Source organism: Gopherus flavomarginatus, chromosome 2, assembly GCF_025201925.1.
Source record: "Gopherus flavomarginatus isolate rGopFla2 chromosome 2, rGopFla2.mat.asm, whole genome shotgun sequence".
NCBI lineage: Eukaryota > Metazoa > Chordata > Testudines > Testudinidae > Gopherus > Gopherus flavomarginatus.
The window spans coordinates 199,340,904-199,356,766 of NC_066618.1; the positions used below are offsets into that span (position 1 = coordinate 199,340,904).

The window sequence follows — 15,863 nt, forward strand, 5'->3', positions numbered from 1 at the left end:
CCTTAGCTATCTGTTTATGACAACTCTGTGATGAGAATTTTTATGTTTCCTTTCTTTTCCTTTTTTAGTATTCTCCCTCTCAAACCTTTCTCCCAGCCTCAACCCCATGTTGTCGATTCAAGCTGTCAAAGAAAAAATAATAATTGTTGAATTATTTCTAGCCTTAATCCAAAACACAACCAGAATGAACACCTCAAAATATTGGGGGGTGCAGATCTGAATTCAATTCTCAAAGTCCTAACTAGCTCCTACTGGTTGACCCAAAAAATCCCTGAAAGGTTTTTTGGTTTTATATTCCTTCTCTTGCTGAAGGGGAAGAACTTCTTAAAATTGAGATATGGGTCAGAATTTCGCAATTTGTCTCTATCACAGGGTTTCTCTCACTGCTATATTTGTCAGCTAATTGGGAAGATTGATTGCTGTTCCCATGCATGACTTCTTCTTAAATCTATAGCCTCCAAAGTTAATATTATCGCACTCTCAGACAGCTTTATCATCTTTATCATGCTTTTGCACAGCATGGGTAGAAGCTGGGAGTCACAAACTTATTCTTCCTTCAACTCACCTCTGGTCTATCGAGCTGGTGATTGCACTTCACTTTCAGTCAATTATATGAGCCTCAGTTTACAATACTGTAAACAAGTGACCCATTCAGATCTATAAAATCATATATATTTCCCCCTCTTAGCAAATTACACTAATTTCAAGTCACAAAAAACGGTTTACCTCAAGGGTGATGTTTTGGATTTCTCCAATTTCTGGACCATGAATTTTAAAGGTATTAATTGACCCTTTGGAGACTTTAAAACACAGCTGTTTGTTGAGATACATTAGATCCAGTTTTCGTATATAAACGTGTCTTGCTAAGTTTTCCTTTAGAGCCCTTCATCTTAAGAAATACCTAAGAAATATACAATAAATATCCCTGCATTAATAACTCAGCTACCTTAAAAACATTTAAGATTTCATTGTCTAAGAAGATATGGTAAGCAAGTAAATGATTTACTTTTGTAAGACCCTGATTTGCATCTCACTTGTACTGGTTTCACAGCAGTGTAACTATAGATTTGATTGTGATTGTTATGGATTTACATTAGTGTATGTGAGACTAGAATCTGGCCCTAAATCTCAAATAAATGCATTCTAACACTGTCTGTAGTCAATAGTTTAGCCACTGACTTCTAATGGAGCAGAATATAAACGTTTGTACATATTATAAAGGCAATTAAGTCATAGAATATCAAGGTAAGAAGGGGCCTCTGGAGGTCATCTAGTCCACCCCTCAAACACAGACCACTCCCCACACAGATTTTACCCCACTTCCCTAAATGGCCCCCTCAAGGATTGAACTTACAACTCTAGGTTTAGCAGGCTAATGCTCAAACACTGAGCTATCCCCTCCTCCCAAGTCATAACATTTCAACTTGTATCATGAAATCATCCACTTCCCCACACAAAGCTGCCTATTTGGATCAGTCAGTCCCTTTGTGTTTACTCTTATGTTACATGTCAACTAGACCTTATTTCTGTAGCTATGAAAATAGGCAGCCATTGTCCAGGCTTTCTGAGCACATCAGAACATATATTTTTAATTGATTCCTTTAAGAACATGTTGCTGAACTTTCAAGAAAAAAACTGTATTTGACCCAAAGCCAACCATGGAAAATTCCAGTCTAGAATGAATTTGTCTGAGAAAGTTATGAATAACTGAAAAGCAGGTGAAAAGAAAAGGGAAGAATGGAAGCTTCAGATTATAATAGTCACAGCTGTTCCTACTATAAAACCACCAAAAGGACTGGTACCCATATCCTAGCAAGAACATTGCTGTCAGAAACTTTGTACCAGCATGTTAAATACTGTTAAGTCAACTGTTTGGTTAAAATTGTCTCCCACATTCTAATTAACTGAAAGCTAAAAATATGGTAAAATGTTGCTATTAAATCTAATTTTAAGGTAGCTTTTTAATAAATAACAACAGTACAATTTAATGCAGGAAACTTAGGGCAGGTCTACACTTAAAACTCTGCAGCAGCATGCAGCTATGCCAATATAGCACTTCAGTGAAGACACTACCTACACCAACAACAGGAGGGCTTCTCCTATCAGCGTAGATACTCCATCTTCCTGAGAGACAGTAGCTATATTGACAGGAAAATTCTCCTGTCAACCTAGCACAGTCTACACCAGGGGTAAGGTCAGTTCAACTGCGTCGCTGACTGGTGGTGATTTTTCACATCCCTAAGCAACACAGTCATGCCAACCTAATTTTCTAGTGTAGACTTGGTCAAAGTCACAACTCATTGCTACTTCCCAGTCTGCCACTAACTTATCGACTGACCTTGGGCAAGTCCCTGCACATCTATGTCTCAGTTTACCCATTTGTAAAATTGAGACAATAATACACCTCTCACTCACAGGGTGTTGTGGCTTCACTAGTTTAGGTCTGTAAAGCTCTTTGAAAGGCCCAAGTGGAAGGTGTCATGTAACTGCAAAGCGCTAGGAATTTTTTATTGTTGCATGATCATTGTATCTTTTTTAAAAAACTGTTAAAATCAGCCATTGCCTCTTAGTCTCCAAATCAACAATTATTCAGCTAGAAAACAAGAGACATTCTACTAAGGGTCTGATTGCGTAACCAGCAGTATGAGCGAATCCACTTAACTCTGGCCACAGAAGTAGTTGCCACTACAGCCAATGTGAATCCTCACATGACCAGAGTTAAACCAGTGGTTAAGTGTTTGCAGGATTATAGCCTAAGATTAAACTAATTTCTGCTTTCAGTCCTCACACACGTGTCTTTTTTCTGCTTCAGGAAAAATATATCAGAAACTTTATTGACTGTGTTACCCTGGTGTAATCACAATCATCCAGTCAATTATATAATTTAAATGCATAAGAGTGCCAAGAATATCGAAGACTTCTATTCTGAAGTCTAAAAATATCATTCTGAGGCAGGGAGAGAGGAAAAATAACAGGAAAGATAGTAGTGAGAAAAACGTTAAAGATCCCTATGACACATTCATTAAGATTAAAGGAGTTATAAGAGTAAATATACAATTTATATTAGTAAACACATATGAGTAGTGATAAATGTGCAACAGATTAAGACCTGGATTTCAAAATGTGCACACACAATCGCACGTTAAAAATGTGTGCTTACTTTGCAGATATAATTACTACCACCATGCATGCAAATTGACTAATAGGGTAAAATTTTCAAAACAGCCCAAGTCCCATTAATTTTTAATAGGACTTTGGGTACTAAGGTTTGTCTACATTTGAAACTGTAACAGCTGTGCCACTGTAGCACTTCAACATAGACACTACCAAGGTGACAGAAGAACACTAATGGAACCCCTCCTGTTGCATAGGTAATTTACCTCCCTGAGAGGCAGTAGCTAGGTTGATGAAAGAAGGTCTCACTTCCATTCACTTAGCATTATTTACACAGGGACTTAAGTTAACTTAAATACATGGCTCAGGAGTATGGATTTTTTCACACCCTCAAGTGATGTAGCTATGCTGACCTAAATTTCTAGGGTAGGCCAAGCCTAAGTACCCAAGTTTCTTTTGGAAGTCAGATTTGGGCACTTTGGGGAATTTTACCTTTAGTGCACCCAAACAGTCGCTGAGATCCAATTGATATTGTAAGTGCAAACGCATGTGCAACTTACACATGCCTCCATATGCATGTTTCATGTTCAATATACAAGTAACATGCTGGTGTACTTTTCCAAATTAGGGCCCCTGATTTAATTTTTAATCTTTTAAAACTATAGCAGGATTCTCAGGTGGGTCAGTGAGAAGCAGACACATTCTTTTAGCCAAGGACTGCTAGTATGATCTCAGTTCATGCCTGTGTGATCCAGAGAGTGAACACAGACACTCTTTTCTCTCATCCCGTTAAAGGATTTTAAATTCAATGTAATTTTCCACAGTAAACAAAACATAGCCTAATAAATCCCACTCTTAAAATTACTGTGCAGGAGAGAGAGGCAGTTTTCTCTTTAAGACACAGGGCCCAAGATCTAGTCATAATCCATCAAAGACTTCCTGTGTGACCCCAGGAAGTCTAAGCACTAATTTTAAAAATGTTGGTCTAAAAGTTAGGTTCCCAAATCAATATTTAGACACCCATATAAGTGGCCTGATTTTCATAAGGGATAGGGACCGATCAACTCCCATTGATCTTTAGTGGATTTGTGGGTGCTCAGTGCCACTGGGGGAAAAAAAATCAAGTCCTTAAGCTCTCTCTGCCCCCAGCCATCCCTTCTCCACCCCCCCAAAAAAAGTATAAACTGGATATATTAATAACTAAGGCTAAGATTAATTAATTAAAGAAAAATTCACGGAAGCTGTGACCTGTCCGTGACTTTTCTAAAAATATCTTTGACAAAATGGGATCTGCAGGTCCCCACACCACCTGCAGTGGGACAACTTCACCGCAGCTAGGAGCTCCGGGGCCCCCACCGCAGGTTAGGTGTCAGAGTTCCAGGGTCTCCCACCACCCACAGCTGGGAGCTGCGAGGTTTTGTTGCGCCACGGCTCCAGGCTGAAGTAATGGAGGTCACCGGATGACCTTTGTAGCCTTATCAATAACTACCCTCACAGGTGTGTTGTAAGGCTAAGTTCATTTATGTTGTAAAGCTGTTTTGAGATCACTGAACAGAAAGGCAATATACAAGTGCCCATACTACTCATTTAGGCTGTAGTAGCTCTCTGCAACCGCCAATGAAGCAAGCCATTAAACTCAGCATGAAGGAATCCATCTGTCAATTAGCAGAGAGCTCAAAGTTGCTCAAAGCTAATGATCTGATGAGTTCTGAGGGGAAACTTGTTCAGCCTTCTTATGCAGAGTTTATGCAGTATATGCCTGGTATACTGGGCTTAAAAAGAGGTAATAAGGAATCTTTAGGAACCCAACTACTCAGGCTTATTTTATATAAAAGCAGCAAAGAATCCTGTGGCACCTTATAGACTAACAGACGTTTGGAGCATGAGCTTTCGTGGGTGAATACCCACTTCCTCAGATGCATGTTGTGGAAATTTCCAGAGGCAGGTATATATATGCAAGCAAGAAGCAAGCTAGAGATAACGAGGTAGTTCAGTCAGGTAAGATGAGGCCCTGTTCTAGCAGTTGAGGTGTGAAAACCAAGGGAGGAGAAACCAGTTTTGTAGTTGGCTAGCCATTCACAGTCTTTGTTTAATCCTGAGCTGATGGTGTCAAATTGCAGATGAAGTCTGGTCCTGAAGTTTTTTTGCTGCAGTATGGCCACCTTAAGAGCTGCTATAGTGTGGCCAGGGAGGTTGAAGTGTTCTCCTACAGGTATTTGTATATTGCCATTCTAATATCTGAACAAGACTGTGAATGGCTTGCCAACTACAAAACCAGTTTCTCCTCCTTGTTTTCACCCTCAACTGCTAGAACGGGCCTCATCCTCCCTGATTGAACTACCTCATTATCTCTAGCTTGCCTGCATATATATACCTGCCCTGGAAATTTCCACTACACGCATCCGACAAAGTGGGTATTCACCCACGAAAGCTCATGCTCCAAAAAGTCTGTTAGTCTATAAGGTGTCACAGGATTCTTTGCTGCTTTTACAGATCCAGACTAACACGGCTACCCCTCTGACATTTTATATAAGTTACAGGTGGATAACTGGGATCCTTTCATCAAATATCTGGTCTCCTTCACAGCAAACAGAACCTGTAATCCTTTTGTCTTTACACTGTTATTATGGTTATTTAAGAAATCAGACAGTTGAAAATGATAAACATTGATTAATGGGTCCCCCAGCCAGAGTGACAGAACTAATATTGGTTCAGATTAGTGGGTATCAGTAACCCTTGTTTTAATGGCTTCTGAAAGACCCACTTTAGAAACACGTATGACTTACTACCACGTTAGTATTAAAGAGCACGTACAGAAAATGACAATTTGTATTTTGAAATGCACCAGTAATTGATTTTTAAATGGCTGAAGTTTTATAGCAGATGTAAATCAAATTTATGTTTGAGGATTATTTTTCCAGTATTGCTAAATATAAAGAGAAAAGATCCTAAAATGTTCTTACCCTGGCATCAGTTCCTGAACCTTTCTTATCTCCAGTCTTCACAGTGACTTTGTATAACACGTTGCTGTGCACTGCAGAACTGGATCCGGTACTAGCACTTTTGTACCTGTATTGGGGTGCACTTTGGTGATGTCTCTTCATTTGATCAGACTTAAGAGTTTAAAAACAGAAGAAAAAAAATTATTGCTGAGAAACCTTATAGGTTTTTTTGTACAGGGTTTTGGTTTTTGTTTTTTTCTTGTTGTTTTTCTTGTTTTGGAGTGTGGGGGAGAGGGGAGTTTGTTTTTGTATGGAAGTAAAGCAAGTGGGGTTTGTGCTGTTTTTTCAAACATTTGGAAACCTTGGCATAAATATAATTCCTACTCTCTCTCTCAATTGTCTAATAAATAAGGTGATACACTACTTTGAAAGTACAAATTCTAATGTTAAATAGGATGACATAGCCCTATTATTATTATTTTACAAAATCACCAGAAACAGAATGGTGCTAAAGTCCAAATGGGATGTACAACATACTGACTACTTGTGACTATTAAAGATTTCACAGCACATTTTTGCAACAGCATGTTATTTTGTGTTTTGATCAAATTCCAGTTTGCTTAAAATCCTCCTAAAGCTTGGACACTGCATTATTTTACTATGCATCTTCCAGAGTTGTGCAATGTTATTGCCTGCATTAAACATTTCACCCCAGAAGTGGCTGCATTTCAGCAAGGCATGATGTGAATGTTATACTTGTATATATTAAATACACGCATGGCTGTTAAGAGCTTTGGAATTCTTCAGGCTGAAGAGTTAGATAAAAACATAATATTCCTACTAATGTGGAATAGACAAATAAACTGAAATAAAACAGTACGTACAACTGGAAGACACCTGGTAGTCCCCCGCAGTCCAAACTTCCTTGCATAGTAGTCAAACAAGTGGGGATCATTCATTGAACTATATTGTGGCAACACATCAACACAACCATTTCTATACCTATGACCACTCAAGCCAGCACTTAAGGTTCGAGCTACAAAAACAGAATAAATAAAAGGCATTTTATAGCAAGTATATAAGACAATGTCTTCATGTTATTATACAGGTTACAAGTTTAGGATAATATAGCAGCATCTTTACATTCGATGATTTTTTGTATCTGGATTACATAATGATAGTAAATGGGATTTTTTTAAAGGATTACGAGGACAAATCCCAGAGTTTCCTTAATCTCTCTTCTGCTATTTTTTTCAATTGTTGGTATTATTACTGCATCTAGAAAATGGCTAGGTAATGGAAATTAAGAAATATTGAAGAGTAGTTGAAGTGATAAGGAATTCTCACACCCTATTTTGTCTTTCTAGCTATAATATCCTCTTTCTTGTAGAAGAAATTGGATTCTGTAGGTACAGCATTTGAAGACAATAGAAAAAGTTCACCCAGAGACAATGTGGGTGAAGTAATATCTTTTACTAGACCAACTTCTGTTGATGAGACAAGATTTCCAGCCACACACAGCTCCTCCTCAGCTAAAGAATTCCATGTGGCTCGAAAGTTTGTCCCTCTCACCAACAGAAGTTTGTCCAATAAAATATATTACCTCACCTGCCTTGTCTCTCCAATATCTTGGGACTGACATGCTACAACAACACTGCATACAAAAATTCTTCCAGACCTTTAACATGAGAATGAATATGTTCACTTTTCCTCAGAAATTAATTCTTCTCCTCATGATAAAGAGGAAGCTTCCTATTCATAGAACTAATTAATTTCGGATGCCAAAGCTCAATAGCAACCTCAATGAAAATTTCCACTATATATACTAAATATATACAAACTGCAAAGGGCCTGGTTCCCCAATGGAACTGAATGTATTTAGCACTTCTCAAGACTGAACTCTAACCATACACATGATAAAGACTTTAAAGATGTTTGATAAATGTTTTAAAAAGCAAAAATCATAGAAATCAAAAGTAATAGCAAAATCAGGGGAGAATATATGTACATGTCTCAGTCAGCCTGCTTTTTGCAACAACAGCTCAGAACTAGCTAACACCATGTTTGAGAATTCATTGCTAAAGGAATTTCTAAATAATGCAAAAGGATTAACTGGTAAACTGGCTTTACAGTCCGGAGAGAATAGTAATTTTTGATCTACTTCAGAAGTTCTCGGCTTATAGGCAGGGATCCACCTTCCTATCGCTACGCACAGTGGGACCCAATCATTTGCATAAGGCTTCTATGGTATTAAAGTGATAGGCACAGTACAAAAACCTGGGTAGAATAAAATAAGTACAGCTCATGAACCACCTCCTGTTGCAAGCCTCTAGTCTTCTAAGGACTTGCTCCATTATCATTGCACCATTTTCTATAGCAACTCCACAAAAATGCCATGAAAATATGACACACAGGATTCCGGGGCACACTGAAGGCAAAGCAATTGCAACTGACTGAAAGTGTGCATAGTATTAAAACGTCTGAGAACCCATGACCTACTGTACTGCTTCAGAAATGTGGCCATTTGGTACAACGTCTTCTGAAATCCTTCTGTACACATTTCTCTTAGTCAGGTACATGTCACAGATAGTGATGTCAGCAGGATTTAATAACAGGCACATTGAAACCCACAGTCAAAATCTGCTCCTTTTACAAAGATTTTCAGTAGATTTAATTCTTAACATCTCATTCAAATTATCCCAGCCAAGGAATCACCAGATCACTACATGTTCTTACTGTGTCAACTGAAACAGAAATATTTTCTTACCTGCAAAAGGTGCTTTTCTGCTCAGCACAGATTCAACAGGCCTGTGATTCAAGGTTACCCTATATCTCCGGAGAGACTTAGTCCAAGCAACTGATTTGTTGCGTGGGTCATTCCAAAGAGGTTTGTCCCGCAGAGGTGAAATATCTCGGAACTGGAATCCTAATCAGAATCAAATAGTCACCAGTAATGTTGTGTCACAACTTCTAAAAGTGACAGATGACAAAGAGTTTATAATCGAAAAAACATTGTGGGCTTTGTGAAAGAGGTGAGTCCGTCAGCAAGACGTGTATGTACAGAGGGTATGCCTTGATGAGCTAGGACTGGAGGGTATTGTGTGTGTAACGCACACATCAGTGTGGGTTAAATGTCCCCCTCTGTGCCCAATCCACATAAGATATGAGTCTGACAGAGCCCCCAGCTACAGGGCCCAGCTCTTCAGCTAAAGCTGTCAAGACTCGCATGTTCAGCTTTGAGGGTTCCCCAGTTCAGTCCCTGATATACTAGCTGCAATCTTGGCCAACACAAACTGGGCCATGTGTAACCCAGCCTTACACAGTGTGGCTCTCTCCTCCCTTGTAATCACCAGTGCATGACAGCCTTTATGTTAACAGACCTAGGGCTTTTAGCACAGGCAGTAGAAGCTCAGGTTTTTAGATTCAGAGGTCCCAGGTGTTGTTAAGTACTGAAGGCTGGAAAGTCACTGCCTCGGAAATACTGGTCAGGCTTCTCTGTGCTTCTATTCCGTGGACTAGCTGATCATGCTAATTCAGCAGACTCCGTTGTTACTCATAAAGAACTACCAGAGTTGTGGTGCAGTGACAAAGGCACTCAACCCGGTTTACTGCCCTCAAGGCGCAGTCTTAGCGCCCTGACTCTGTGGTTACAGGTACAACTAACACATGAGTGCCCAGTGGCAAGGAGTGTCTCAGTCAGCAGCAGGAGTCTCTGCTAAGCTACACAAAGGATTGAGGTGAGGTACCCTGACATTTGTAGACTGAGACAAACAATGGGGACACACAGCTTACGTACCACCTTATGTATATCAAGACATTTGTTTGTTACCTTCCTTGTTCTTGATATCTTGGACAAAAAATCCCTATTCATTGTTGTCAAACCATCTTATCTTGTACTAGATTGGGGTGCATCTCTACAAACTTTCTGAAATATACTTAACTACCCTTATAGTTACCTAAGCAGAATCTGAATGAGCTCTCCCCTGACATCTAGTGGTGAGCTGTGGAAAAGGACTTCAGGAGCTGATCTTGATTGCATGGGCACACCCACGCTGCCCAGGCTCAGTATGATGGGATTGCTTGCCCAAATTATCACTTTTGGCTGGTGTGGAATCCCCAGTCTCCTTGTTATTGGGGCAGGAGTAATAAAAGGTTGTTATCCTTGTTGTGTGAATCGAGGGCAGCAGAACTCTACTTGGCATTTCCTGATTGAGGGACTCACTCTCAACTAAACGGCACTCGGTAGGCAGGGGACATGGGTTCCAAAACCCAGTGAATTGAGAGAGGGTGGTGATAAGTACTTGTACCTGGTGGTGTGAGTATTGCCTAAAGTCTTAGGCACAATTTGACCCTTCTGCTCTCCACTGTGTAATAGAAGAGCTAACTTAGATTCAATTGAGAGTCGTCTTATACCCTGCAGAACTGAAATCTCTGAAACCTAGGTGTAAGTTTTAGACCTGCTCTGGGACAGTGTATCTGATGCAAGAGTCTGTGCAGCAGCGGTTAGGCTCCCCCACTAACAGCTGAAATCACTCAGAACTGAAATCACTGAGAGCTGTGTTAAGTGGGAGGGCCTGAAGACATTTTGGCATGGCCAGCAGGGTGGCTGGCTGCGAGGCGTGGTGGGTGGCCAGCAGGGTAGTGGGCAGAGAGTGCCAGAGCAGAGCCACAGAGAGAGGAGCGGCAAGTGAGTGCCTGAGCAGCAGAGTGAGTAAGATGCTTCCTTACCACCACCCCTGCATCCACCCGGGATGGGAGGTGAACTCTGCAGATGCACCTCTGAACTCTGGGTCTGTACTGTCCAAGGACAGCAACTGTGAGTGTGGTGCAGAGAAGGGTCAGGCACCTTAAAAGGACTTTTGGGTTGCTGGATGTAATAATCTCAGGGGAAAAGGACACTGCCCAACTTACTTGGTGGTGGGTCTTTTGCTCGGGGTTTATGTTTATAAACCTTGTTTGCAGTGTTTCCTTAAATCAATGCCACATTATTTCTCTCCTTTTATTAAAAGTTTTCAGCTACACTCAGGCTCTGTGCCTGCAAGAAAGGATTTATTGTCTCTTAGAGGCACCCAGAGGGTGATGTATAATTGTCCCAGGTCACTGGGTGAGGACTCAAGCTGGTTTTGTGTTGTATTGTTGAAAAGGAACCCAGAGATACTGAACCCAGCCCTTGCTGCTGCCAGCTCTGACAGGCAGAAAAGTTACAGTTAAAAAATGTTTCCTAATATCTAACAAAAATGTCTCTTGCTGCCGATTAAATTGGTTACTACTTCTCCTACTTTCCGTGGACATGGACATGGAGAACAACTGCTGACTGTCCTCTTTGTAACAACCTTTAACATATTTGAAGTCTGTTATCAGGTCCCCCCACAGTCTTCTTTTCTCAAGACTAAACATGCCCAGTTTTCTTTAACCTTTCCTCATAGGTCTGGTTTCCTAAACCTTGTATCGCTCCTCATGAAAAAGTCTCATTGCAGCACAATCACCCTTCCTCTACATAATGACAACACCACAGACCTCCCAGTATCACTACAGCACCTAGCCATGCTCACCACAAATTGCTTCCTTGTGGTACATTTCAACTTTAAAAACCTAGTGAACTTAATTATATTTTGGGCTTGACCCTACCCTCGGCAATGCAGGAGAGCTAAGTGCCCACTTAGTTCAAACTGCTGATTTTTTTTACTGTTAAATAGGCTTGTTATTTTCATCCTTGACTACTTTAAGAAAAAGGTTTGAGCATCAAGGAAGGGGAATGGAAGTCAGGACTCCTGGGCAACGTTCCCTCTAAATTTTCTTTGTAATGAGCGGGATACAAACTCCAATGGGCAGTACATTTTTGTCTTCAGGCAAGCCTACAGGTTTATTTTTTTAAGACTTCTTACACTGATCTAACTACATATATGCACTCAGAAGGAAAGTATTTATACGACAACACACTGAAACTATAATGACCAAACTAAAACGAAATTTTTAATGTATCATCTTTTAGTTTAAAGGTCCTCTTGTTCTTGTATTATTGAAAAAGATAAATAGGAGCACCCACTGTATGGATGTATACTCTTATTTTGCACACCACTATTATATCTCCTCAGACTCCTCTCCTCTCTCAACTAAACAGATCCAATCTTTTCATGTCACCTCATACAGAAGTCTCGCCACTCCTCCAGACATTTTCCATCTCCTATTTCTAAACTCCTACTTTGGTTATAACTTTTTTGAGCCAGAACTGAACACAGTATTCTAAGCAAGGGCACACCACTGATTTATATGACAGCATTCTAGATACAGTAAGATTAAGGCAAAATAAAATGACCATTCATCTCAATAGAAACTTGCAAGTGGCAGAGAAATAGATCTTGTGATGAGATCCTAACAGAAACACTGGTTTATATAGTTGCAAGTTTCCCAAAAGAATTAAAGCATAATCTCATAATAAGGAAACAGCAAGACATAAGAGAGAACTGCTAGGACTAGCGATGATCAAACTCATACGTCCATGTATTATTTATTAATTGTCTCTCTCCAGGCTGGGTGGGGAAGACTCACAGGGGTTCAAAGACCTACAATGCAGTTGTAGGGATGCGCAACCCCTTAAGCAGCAACAAGGGTGAGCCAGGTAGCAACGGCTGTGTGCCTGCTATAGCTACTCTACAGACCAAGGCCTCTTTCCCCGGAGCTGGGGCCACAGCCCTCCCTTCTTGCCAGGCCATTAAATGCACAGGAGCACCTCCCTTTCCCCCTGTGAACTCCTACACCCACCCCTACCAGGAACCTCTGCCTTCCCCACTCCGCTCATTTCTCAGGTCTGACATGTGACATGTCCAGTAGACACAAGATCACTGCACAGCTGCACATGCAGACAGTTTACAGGGAACATTGCTCCTGAGTACCCTTTCCAGCTCTGCCACTAATATATTGTGTGCCCTTGGGAAAGTCACATAAGGCCTGATTTGCACATAGGGGTGTGCAATTGTACACAAACGCCATGACTACATACACAGATCAAGCATTTTTACATCCTTAAATGGCCATGTATGCATCTAACTGGTCATCTGCACCTGCACAATCACAATTTGAGCATGCATTCGTGGTAAATGAACGCTCTACTCAGTGTCCATTAGAAAGAGTTAGCGGTAATTCTACTTTATTTTTAACCTATATATTATGATGTTTCGATTATAGAAGGATGTTTACAGTAGAAGGGATCTGCATTTCTTGTTGTTGTATGTGTACACTTCAGAAGTTTCAAATGTGCACTGATGGAAGAACGCAACTTTAAGACTTTACCAATTGCAAATGGTATTTCCTCAGCCACAGAATAAACCAAAGAGATGCAATGAGAGCATGTAGCAGTTACTCGATCAATTCCATCACACACCCTTACCCGTGGAGGGTTGTATCCGTGGTGCAGTATGACTGGGATAGGGGTCTCTGGGTCTCATGTTCTCAAAGGCACACTGTGCAGTCTGGGGATGCAGAATCCCTGTCACTGAAGGAGAGGAGTTATAATACTGCATTTGGGTTGGCATTTTCAGTCAGTGTCCAGTTGATCACAGGCAACAAATCTTGACCGGGGCTGGGTCTTATTAAATTCCTGAAGGTTCAGTACCTCTCCTGCATTAGTGAAATGGCAAGAACAATATTCAAACCAAGTATTCACAAAGATATTTGTTTTGAAGGTTTGTAAAACAGAGGCGGGCAAACTGCGGCCCGTGGGCCACATCCAGCCCACAGGACCCTCCTGCCCAGCCCTTGAGCTCCCAGCCAGGGAGGCTAGTTCCCGGCCCCGGCCCTGCTGTCTTCCCTCCCCAGCAGCCTCAGCTTGCCATGCCGCCAGCGCTCTGGGCAGTGGGACTGCAAGCTCCTGCCAGGTAGCGTAGCAGCCTGGCTGGCTCCAGCCAGGTGGCACGGCTGCCAGTTCTCGTGCTCTGAGTGGCATGGTAAGGGGGCAAGGAACGGGGGGGTTGGATAAGGGGAATGGAGTCCTGGGGGCAGTCAGGGGACAAGGGGTGGTTGGATGGGGCAGAGGTTCTGTGGGGTGTGTGTCAGAGAATGGAGGGGAGGGGGTTGGATGGGTGTGGGAGTCCCGGGGGCCTGTCAGGGGCAGGGGTGTGAATAGGGGTCAGGGCAGTCATGGGACAGGGAGCAAGGGGGTTGGATAGGGGGTGGGGTTCCAGGGGGAAGTTAGGGGTGGGGGTCCCTGGAGGGGGGAGTTAGGGGACAAGAAGCAGGTAGGGTTGGATGGGTTAGTGGTCCTGAGGGGAGAAGTCAGGGGGTGGAAAGTGGGAGGGGGTGGATAGGGGCAGGGGCCAGGCTGTTTGGGGAGGCACAGCCTTCCCTACCTCGCCCTCCATACAGTGTTGGAACCCCAATGTGGCCTTCAGGCCAAAAGGTTTGCCCACTCCCGCTGTAAAAGAAAAACAATATACAGCCACTAAGGGAAGGAGTTATAGATGCATCCCACACCATTCGGCGGCATGTGTTGCGTGTGTTGCAGATACATCTAGCACCGCATTTTGGGCGGAAAGGGTTTAGACACACCTAGCACCATGATGGCAGAAGGGAGAGCTGCCCAAACCAGGCACCATTATTTGGAGGCAGGGAGTTGCAGAAGTACACATTACACCATGTGGGGGTTAGAGACACGGATGGCACCATTACTGGGTGGAGGTGATGCAACCTGGAACCATTACTGGGGTGGACGAAGGGATGCAGACCCATTTGGCACCTTTAGGGGTAAAAACACCTGCCAGGGAGGCGGAAGGAGGAGTGCAGATAGACTTTTCTGGTGATGGGGGAGGACCTGCCTGTCTTGAGGGGGATGGTGATGGGGTGCAGACAGTACCTGTCTTAGACAGGGAAGGGGAGGAGTGAGGGGTACAGACACACCTGCTTTAGGGGAGAAGGGAGGAGGAGGGGGTACAGAAACAGTTGTCGGGACAGGGAGTGTAGGCACATCTGTCTTGGGTGGGAGAGGAAGAGGAGGATGGAGTGCAGACACACCTGTCTCAGGGGGAAGTGGGTGCAGACACATCTGTCTTGGAAAGGGAAGGGGGGGGTCACACAGCTGTCTCAGGGAGAAGGTGTACACATACACCTGTCAGGGTGGGGGGAAGTGAGGGGTTGCAGACACACCTGTCGGGGGGAGGGTATAGACACACCTGTCAGAGGTGGGTCACACACACACCTGTCCTGGGGAGGGATACAGACACACCTGTCAGAGGGGGATGGTCACACACCTGTCCGGGGGGAGGGGTACAGACACACCTATCTGGGGGGGGTCACATGCCTATGGGGGGAGTACAGACATACTGTCACACGGAAGTACAGACACATCTGTCTGGGGGGTCACACGCCTGTCGGTGGCAGGGGTACAGACACACCTGTCTCAGGAGGGGGGGGGTCACACGCCTGTCCGGAGGGGTACAGACACATCTGTCTCGGGGGGGGGTCACACGCCTGTCTGGGAGGGGGATACAGACACACCTGTCTCGGGAGGGGGGGTCACACGCCTGTCCGGGGGGTCACACGCCTGTCCTGGGGGGAGGGGTACAGACACACCTGTCTTGGGAGGGGGGGGGTCACACACTTGTCTCGGGAGGGGTACAGACACACTTGTCTCGGAAGGGGGGGTCACAGTCTGTCCTGGGGGGAGGGGTACAGACACACCTGTCTCAGGAAGGGGGTCACACACCTGTCTCAGGAGGGGGGTACAGACACACGCCTGTCTCGAGAGGGGGTACAGACATACCTGTCTCGGGAGGAGTGGTCACACACCTGTCAGGGGGAGGGGTACAGACACAC

General features: G+C 43.2%; 1 protein-coding gene across 1 annotated transcript; it reads right to left on the reverse strand.

The window, feature by feature from the left end:
* Positions 1-802: 802 nt before the first annotated feature.
* On the reverse strand, positions 803-13,670 carry LOC127044698 (uncharacterized). The gene is made up of 5 exons (XM_050939768.1): positions 13,444-13,670; positions 8,824-8,982; positions 6,941-7,092; positions 6,078-6,227; positions 803-901 (listed from the first exon to the last, which is right to left on the reverse strand). The coding sequence occupies exons 1-5, from the start codon at positions 13,586-13,588 to the stop codon at positions 803-805; spliced, it is 705 nt and encodes a 234-aa protein (XP_050795725.1). The 5' UTR covers positions 13,589-13,670.
* Positions 13,671-15,863: the final 2,193 nt, after the last annotated feature.

Coding starts and splice junctions, on each gene's coding strand:
- LOC127044698 (XM_050939768.1), bottom strand. CDS start 13,588: ATGCCAACCCAAATGCAGTATTATAACTCCTCTCCTTCAGTGACAGGG. Junction 8,983..13,443: donor ACGGATACAACCCTCCACGG/GTAAGGGTGTGT, acceptor GATTCTGATTAG/GATTCCAGTTCCGAGATATT. Junction 7,093..8,823: donor CAGAAAAGCACCTTTTGCAG/GTAAGAAAATAT, acceptor CTGTTTTTGTAG/CTCGAACCTTAAGTGCTGGC.